Consider the following 9,343-nt stretch of genomic DNA (forward strand, 5'->3'; position numbering starts at 1 on the left):
GTGTGTTGAGTGCAGTGTGGCTGACACAGAACAGTATCCTGAGTGGTGTGTGGAGTACAGTGTAGCTGACACAGAACAGTATCCTGAGTGGTGTGTGTAGTGCAGTGTGGCTGACACAGAACAGTATCCTGAGTGGTGTGTGGAGTAGTGTTCAGCTCCTTACCTCTCTCTCTCTTGTCCTGCAGTGCACCTCATTCCCACTGCCCCAGTGAGTGAGGAGCGGCCGCAGGGGAAGAGCCGAAAGAGGGTGATCCCCGTCCCACACACCGAGCCCCCGGAGCCAGACCCCGTCTACGAGGCCTACGCCTACTGCAACATCCCCAACCGCTCCGAGCAGGGCTGGGAAGGTACCGCCCAGAATGCACCCCAAACACCCACTTAATGCACATGACCGTCACTACAGAGGCAGAATATATTACAGTGGGTTCATTTCATTATTATTTAGGGTTATTACAATGTCTGTTTGCTCAAAGCTTCAATGGATACAGTGATGTAGAAGTGTAGTGCATGAAAGGAAATTAAATGAGTAGATTTGTGGTCAGAATTATGATATGAGGGATATTTTATTAACATAATAATTAAATGTTTGCTTTAAACAGTTTAAGCAAATACAGTATGAAACAAGGATCTTGTCCTGAATGAGAAGAGCATCCATTTGCTGAACATAAACCTGGCTTACTGCCCAGGGTTTTCAAGGTCTTCATAGTGTTGGAGTGGGGTGGCTTTGAATGCTTACATTTCCTTGTTTGTATGTATGAACATCCATAAAAAATTGGATGATGAAATTACTGTATGCTGTAGGCGATCTTTTGTGAATAGAAAAGCATGATCCCATAGTGATGGACACAGCGATAATGACAGTAATGAATGTATGTGTTGTATAATGATGTCATCGTCCTTCCTCCCCCAACAGGCCATGGTCCCGCTGGCTATAAGCTGCTCTCCGTACAGGTGATGATTCGTCATGGTGACAGGTATCCACTCTATGCCATTCCCAAGACCAAAAGACCGGCTATTGACTGCACACTGGCGCCGGACAGGTGAGTCACCCACTACCCTTTCATACATTACATTACATTATTGGCATTTGGCAGACGCTCTTTTCCAGAGCGACGTACAGTTGATTAGACTGAGCGCAGGAGACAATCCTCCCCTGGAGCAATGCAGGGTTAAGGGCTTTGCTCAAGGGCCCAACAGCTGTGCGGATCTTATTGTGGTTACACCGGGATTAGAACCACCAACCTTGCGTATCCCAGTCCTTTACCTTAACCACTACACTACAGGCCGTCCTTTCAAAGGCTGTGTGAACATACTGAACTGTAAGCCCGGAACTATAATGTATGTAGGACTGTTTCCCCCATGGTGGCACTGGTTCAGCTATTAGTGCTCTGTTTTTGGGAGTTTGGTCAGTTCGCACATCAGAACAGAGCACTGTGCAAGGAACAAAGACAAGAAAAGTCTGAATAAATAGCATTTAGTCATTTACATTTTAGTTGACAATTTTGGTCTAATTAAATTTAGTTTGTTTTCGCTGCATTTACACGTCCATGTATGACACTACAGCATGGGTGGTGATCAGCTATGGGTGAAATGGGTGTTGAAATGGGGGTAACTTTTCATGATGAGTGTAGTGTTGTGTTAATGACAGTGTCAATGACAGTGTTGATGACTGTGTTTTAAGTGTTGTGTTGATGATTGTGTTGATGACGGTGTTGATGACTGTGTTTTAAGTGTTGTGTTGATGACGGTGTTTTAAGTGTTGTGTTGATGACGGTGTTGATGACGGTGTTTTAAGTGTTGTGTTGATGACTGTGTTTTAAGTGTTGTGTTGATGATGGTGTTGATGACGGTGTTGATGACTGTGTTTTAAGTGTTGTGTTGATGACGGTGTTTTAAGTGTTGTGTTGATGACGGTGTTGATGACGGTGTTTTAAGTGTTGTGTTGATGACTGTGTTTTAAGTGTTGTGTTGATGATGGTGTTGATGACGGTGTTTTAAGTGTTGTGTTGATGACTGTGTTGATGACGGTGTTGATGACTGTGTTTTAAGTGTTGTGTTGATGATGGTGTTGATGACGGTGTTTTAAGTGTTGTGTTGATGACTGTGTTGATGACCGTGTTAATGACTGTGTTTTAAGTGTTGTGTTGATGACTGTGTTGATGACTGTGTTGATGACGGTGTTTTTGACAGGAAGCCGTCGCACCCCAAGCTGGGCGCGTTCATCAGGCACATGGCCCGCGGGGGGCAGGGCCGCTGGGATGCTGTGCTGGGCGCTCTGCCCCGCCTGCCCAACCACAGCTTCTGTGAGATAGGAGAACTCACACAGACTGGTAACCGCACAGCACTGCCCCTGACCTAGTCACTTACACTAACATCACTATCCCTGATTTAGTCACTTACACTAACATCACTGCCCCTGACCTAGTCACTTACAATAACATCACTATCTCTGATTTAGTCACTTACACTAACATCACTGTCCCTGATTTAGTCACTTACACTAACATCACTGTCCCTGATTTAGTCACTTACACTAACATCACTGTCCCTGATTTAGTCACTTACACTAACATCACTGTCCCTGATTTAGTCACTTACACTAACATCACTGTCCCTGATTTAGTCACTTACACTAACATCACTGTCCCTGATTTAGTCACTTACACTAACATCACTGTCCCTGATTTAGTCACTAACACTAACATCACTGTCCCTGACTTACTCACTTACACTAACATCACTATCCCTGACTTACTCACTACACTAACATCACTGTCCTGGTCAGATTTGAATGAGCGAATGGCGAATGCATTACCTTTACCTCAGGTCACGCCTGACTCTCTGTCTCCCCCTTCAGGCGTGGTGCAGCACTTGCGGAACGGCGAGACCCTGCACAGCACCTACATCGAGCGGCACCAGCTGCTGCCGGCGGGGCCGTCGGGCGCGCAGCTGTACCTGGAGTCGACGGGGAAGAGCCGCACGCTGCAGAGCGGCCTGGCGCTGCTGTACGGCCTGCTGCCGGACTTCGACTGGGCGCGGCTGAGCGTGCGGCACCAGTGGTACACGCTGTTCTGCGGCGGCGGCTGCGACTGCCCGCAGCGGGCCCGGTACCTGGCCGAGGAGCAGCGCCGGCAGTACCGGCTCCGGGCGGCCGACGCCCTGCTGGAGCGCACCTACGCGGACATGGCGCGGGCGGTGGGCGTGCCCACACGGCAGCTCCGCGTGGCCAACCCCATCGACTCGCTGCTCTGCCACTTCTGCCACGGGCTGAGCTTCCCGTGCGGGGCGCGCGGCTGCGTGTCGCGCCAGCAGTTCCTGGCGCTGAAGCGGCAGCAGATGGAGGACGAGCGGGACCGGCTGGGCCGCGGCCTGTACCTGCGCTACGCCCTGCTGGCGGCGCACCCCTTCCTGAACCGCACGGCCGCCCGCATGCAGCGCGCCGCCCAGGGGCGCCGCGACGAGCCCTTCGCCCTGTACTCGGCGCACGACGTCACCGTGGCGCCCGTGCTGAGCGCGCTCGGCCTGGCCCGCGCGCGGGCGCCCCGCTTCGCCGCCCGCCTGGTGTTCGAGCTGTGGCGGGAGGAGGAGGGGGGGGGGCCGGGCGGGGGGCTGTACGTGCGCGTCCTCTACGACGGCGAGGACGTCACCTTCCACACCAGCTTCTGCCGCGCCCACGACCGCGCCTCCGCCCAGCCCCTCTGCCCCTTCCACAACTTCCTGTCGTTCGTGCAGAGGGACATGTTCGGCCCCCTCAACACCACCAGCTACCATGACGCCTGCCATCGGCGCACCGTTTGAGAAGTGTGTGTGTGTGTGTGTGTGTGTGTGTGTGTGTGTGTGCGTGTGCGCGCGTGCGCGCGTATGTTTGTGTTAAGAGTGGTGGCACACTCTTTAAACAGCTGAAGGTTTTTTTATTTGCGTGTAGTTTTAGTTGATATAACTGCACCAGTGCACTAATCTGAGTCATTGTAAGATTTCAGTGTTTGGGAACAGGAACACCAGTTACCCTCAATGCCCCAGGCCCCTCAGATCAGATTGATATTTTCTAATTTTCCAAACTCTTAATTTTTTTTAAATGGAGACTGTTTAAATCTCTGTTTTATGGATCTTTACGACTTTATATATTCTGAGCATACTGTGGTGTTAACAGTATTGTTAATTGTTTATTGTTTATTGTTTGTGGTGTAAGCATTCGTAAAATAGTTCAAGGCAAGTAAGGGCAGTTAGTTGCTTGATACGGTTTCAAGCTTTTGATGATGGCTTTTGAAGAGATTTGTCTTTGATCTAAATCTACCAAAAACAAATAGTTTGCTGCACATTATCTTGTTTATTATTGAATTTAGTCAAAGTAGTGAGAATATTATGTCATTTTTGCTACTGAGAAATGGCAGATACTAAAATGTTTTTGTCTTTTTAAAAACATTGCATTGCCAGCCAGTGGTTTACCTTTTCTGTGTCCTGCCAGGAGGGAGACACTGCTGGTTGCTATGAAACCAAACTGCTGATGAGATAAAGACAACAAAAATGCTTAACCTTAAAATGAAGGACTAAACCATTTAATAATTTCACATGAAAAATGTACTTTCTGGGTGCTGTGTACAGTGATAGCCACTAACTGCTGTTCAGTAGATGCTAATTTTGCATTTAGCTAATTCAGGAAGGATGTAATGTTAACTTAGTCTAAATACAATAAAGACTACCTCTCAAACCCCCCCTCCCCACATAGCTGAAAACTAAGCTGTTTCCTTGAAGACAAAAAACAGTAAATCGTTAAAAAAAAAAAAAAAAACATGGGTCATGGGTTGACCTGTGCAGGTTTGGAGAACTGTACTGAGCGACATATTGCTTTTTAAAGTTAAAGTTTTCTCCAATACATAATTTTAAAGATGTTCAGGAAGGTGGACAGTGTGAGTTAAATGAAATGGCACTGGCAGTGGACCCGTGTGTTCTGCGTTTAAACGCACATTCAGGTACCTCTCTCTCCACAGGTCAAACTTCACTGGAGCAATAAGCAGAATGTTTCCGAGCGGGGCATCACAATATCCATGTTCACTTTAACTTGGGTGCTGGATTCATTACAAACGTTTTCTATTCTAGCTTTTGTATATGTTTTTTCCAACTACACATGGTGCTTGAGACCAGTTAAAAATGCATTTTGCAGACTAGTTTTGTACCAAGCATCTGGTAGAACAGCAGAGAGAACGACAACAATATTGTGGCTTTTTATTGTGCCAGTATTTGGTGTAATGTTTATTATTATTCTATCAAACGCCCCAGAGGGGGGGAGTATTGTCAAGGATATTGTCAGCCCTTTGGTCAGTTCGCTCATGGTTTCTGAATATGGTCCACCCCCCCCCCCCCCCCCCAAATGATTCAGCTCCCCTCCCTGTCTAATCATGGGTTTTCTGCACACTGGTCCTGCATGTTCTGTTCACTGCACGTGCTCATGGGAGAACCTACAAGGGGCTGGCTTCCTGTACTCATCATCTTCATGAAGTCATGGCACCCTCATTGGATAAATTCAGGATATTGAATGAATTGGGCCATTGTAGCTTACTGAATTCGAGGTGTTTGTTGAAATCATACAGATTCATCCCATTGGAGCAGACAATCTGATACATTTTTCAGTGGGACGGAGGGTTTAGCGTAACCGTTTTATGAAAAAGAGCTCTGTTAGCGGCCCCAAATGATTGGTTGGTGAAGCACAGGTTTGCAGCACAGGTTCCAGTCTGGGCTGATCAGATTGAGGGATATGGCGGACTTTATTCTGTTGTGCGAAGTACGACAATCTCCGCCAGTTTCCGCCTAGTATGCTAGCAGCTGCTAGCTCTCCTGTAGTACCCTGGGGCCTGTGGTGTGGGAAGCCTTCTCAGGTTGGCATGGAGACAATGTCCCAATCTTTGTCTCGCATATCTGCTAGGAGTTCAAAACCAGAATTTACCATCAGAGAAAAGAAATATATAAGTGTTGTGTATATTTTCCTATGGATGAACTGGCTTCTCTGTTGTACATTACATTATATTACATACATTATTGGCATTTGGCAGACGCTCTTATCCAGAGTGACAACAGTTGATTAGACTAAGCAGGAGACAATCCTCCCCTGGAGCAATGCAGGGTTAAGGGCCTTGCTCAAGGGCCCAACGGCTGTGCGGATCTTATTGTGGCTACACCGGGATTAGAACCACCGACCTTGCGTGTCCCAGTCATTTACCTTAACCACTACGCTACAGGCTGCCCATGTCCCAAGGAGATCAATCATTAGAAATTAAGCGATTTTAGTGGATTATTGTTTTTGAATGCATGATGTTTGTCCTCCTTCCAGTATGTCCTTATTTGTTTAGCACTTTTGATATACGAGCAGGGGCCACCAATAGGATTCACAGCACAACTCAACTGGCGCGTTTGTCCACGTAGGTGTGCCCCCAAGCCTGCGTCACTGGTGCAGAGAAAGAACATTCCATCGCATTCCAACATCCCAACATCCCTTTGCTGTACATGAAATGGACCAGTGTTTTAATCTCTATTAGGGGGGCAAGACTGTCAACTGTAATCACATTCTAAAGCACCCAGCCCCTACAACTCAGTCTCAAACAATTGGGTTTATTGCAGCTAACGAATTGCAGCTAACGATATGCAGGATTTTATACCTGCAACTGTCTGTGTGTGATGCATTCACTTAGTGATGCTACAGTTGATCCGTTTTAGCAAGAGTGAAAATGAAGGTTATTATTGTTTTATAATGTGGGTTTTTTTTTTGTGCCTTCCTCACTGCAAAGTCTTTTCCAGGGCAGTTTGAGGCAGGTATACCTCTGAAGAATAAAGACTGAATTCTTGAAATCTGGTGGCTATGGGGACAGATTACATTATGCAGTGTGTAAAGATTCCCCAGGTAGTCCACTGGAAATATTTGACTTAATATTTATGATTAGGGTTTAATTATGAAAGTGCAAATTATTTTATTGAACTGTAATGCTTATGCTTTTTTTCTTAAACCTGTTCGTAACAGTGACTGATTTCGAGTTGAGAAGTGTGTGTATAACGGTTTATACTCTGGCAAAGTTACCATTAAATAAGTCTGTTGTAAATGGCTTTCACAAATGTCTTCTTGCAAGTGTAGTCTTATGTAGTCCCATCTGTAACGCAGTTGTACAGTGGGAGCAATAATTATTTGATCCCTTGCTGATTTTGTAGGTTTGCCCACTTACAAAGAATGGAACTGTGTATAATTTTAATCATAGGTACATTTTAACATTGAGAGACAGCATATCACAAAAGAATCCACAATAACATCATATACATTTTATAAATTTATTATTGTATTTTTGCATGAAATAAGTATTTGATCCCCTACCAATCAGCAATAATTCTGGCTCCCACAGACCAGTTAGTTTTCCATTAAGAAGCACTCCTAATCTCAACTCATTACCCAAAACACCTGTGTCAACTTGTTACATTGTTATGTAGCTGCATAAAAGACACCTGTCCACACAATCAATCAGATTCCAATGTTTCCACCATGGGCAAGACAAAGGAGCTGTCTAAGGACATCAGGGACAAAATTAGAGACCTGCACAAGGCTGGGATGGGCTACAAGAAAATAAGCAAGCAGCTTGGTGAGAAGTTAACAACTGTTGGAGCAATTATTAGGAAATGAAAGAAACACAAAGTTACCGCCAATCTCCCTTAGTCTGGGGCTCCACGCAAGATCTTGCCTCGTGGGATATCAATGATCATGAGAAAGGTCAGGGATCAGCCCAGTACTACACAGGAGGAGCTTGTTAATGACCTGAAGGCAGTTGGGACCACAGTCACGAAGAGAACCATCAGTAACACACTACACCGTGAAGGATTAAAATCCTGCTGCGTGCGCAAGGTTCCTCTGCTGAAGAAGGCACATGTACAGGCCCATCTGAAGTTTGCCAAAGAACACCTGGATGATCCAGAGGAGGCTTGGGAGAAGGTGATGTGGTCAGATGAGACCAATATAGAGCTATTTGGCATCAACTCGACTCGCCGTGTTTGGAGGAAGAGAAATGCTGAGTACAACCCCAAGAACACCATCCCCACTGTGAAGCATGGAGGTGGGAACCTTATGCTTTGGGGACAGGACGACTTCACCGTATCGGATGAATGGGCCATGTGAGTGAGAGCACTGAAAATGGGTCGTGGATGGGTCTTCCAACATGACAATGACCCAAAACATACGGCCAAGGCAACAAAGGAGTGGCTCAAAAAGAAGCATATTAAGGTCCTGGAGTGGCCTAGCCAGTCTCCACACCTAAATCCCATCGAAAATCTGTGGAGGGAGCTGAAGCTTCAAGTTGCCAAGCGACCGCCTCGGAACCTTAAGGATTTGGAGAGGATCTGCAAAGAGGAGTGGGCCAAAATCCCTCCCAAGATCTGTGCAAACCTGGTGAAAAACTACAACAAACGTCTGACTTCTGTGCTCGCCAACAAAGGTTTCTCCAAGTATTAAGTCATATTGTTCTATGGATCAAATACTTATTTCATGTGAAAATATGATATTCAATTTATAAAATTAAATGTTGTTATTGTGGATTATTTTGTGATATTCTGTCTCTCAATGTTAAAATGTACCTACCTACAAAATCAGCAATGGATCAAATAATTATCTGTATATTCTACTCTGGTCAAATACTGTGCTTTCATGTTGCACCATCACAGATGAGTTCACTCTGCATTACTTCACTCTGCATTCGCTCGGATTTGATACCCCTGCATGAAATCTGTGTGAAATGCTCACAAACCAAATCATATTTTGCCCAAAGGTTTTAGTGGATTTTGAAAAACTTTTTGATTGGCTCACTGTCTGGGGTGAAAGTGGAGCAAGTCTGCAGTTTTCTTCCACCAAGAACTAGAATGTGTACAAATAAATTGCACCAATGTTAAATTCAGCCAATGTCAGGTTGCTACTGTACATGAGATTCTCTATTCCAACAGCATTGACATGCGATATTGTGCCAAGACCCATGGTCACACGGTGTTGCTCATGCCTAATTAACTGAAGCTATGCAGGGCACAGTTGGGCTTGGTTAATGCTTCAGGCCAGGTTTACATGGCACTAAACCATCCAACCCCTCTGCTCTTGTGAATTGCATCAATTCTCATGTGAGGCTGCTAGAAATGTGGAGCTCAGCATGCTAATGCTAATTAGCAAATTAACCAAAACCTGCTTCATCGAGGTTGGTCACTGCCCTTTTTCTTACTGTAAATACATCCCAATTAAGAGCGTTCATCCCAAAACTAGTTGTAGGTGGCTGTCGTAGATCCACTGAAGCAATGTCACGTCAAACCAATTTAAATGTTAACACAGCCTCCG

At 45.7% G+C, this 9,343-nt stretch overlaps 1 protein-coding gene across 6 annotated transcripts in view; it reads left to right on the forward strand.

Annotated features, from left to right (window-relative positions):
* The window catches only part of pxylp1 (2-phosphoxylose phosphatase 1), a 19,401-nt gene extending 12,313 nt beyond the window's left edge, over nucleotides 1-7,088 (forward strand). For all 6 annotated transcript variants that reach the window (XM_061216150.1, XM_061216148.1, XM_061216152.1 and 3 more), the window contains 4 exons: nucleotides 186-347; nucleotides 914-1,040; nucleotides 2,191-2,330; nucleotides 2,858-7,088. In XM_061216150.1, the coding sequence (XP_061072134.1) occupies nucleotides 186-347; nucleotides 914-1,040; nucleotides 2,191-2,330; nucleotides 2,858-3,798 (1,370 nt within the window). In that variant the 3' untranslated portion in view covers nucleotides 3,799-7,088. The remainder of the gene's footprint in view (nucleotides 1-185; nucleotides 348-913; nucleotides 1,041-2,190; nucleotides 2,331-2,857) is intronic.
* Nucleotides 7,089-9,343: the final 2,255 nt, after the last annotated feature.

The sequence above is a fragment of the Conger conger genome, chromosome 13 (genome assembly GCF_963514075.1).
Source record: "Conger conger chromosome 13, fConCon1.1, whole genome shotgun sequence".
NCBI lineage: Eukaryota > Metazoa > Chordata > Actinopteri > Anguilliformes > Congridae > Conger > Conger conger.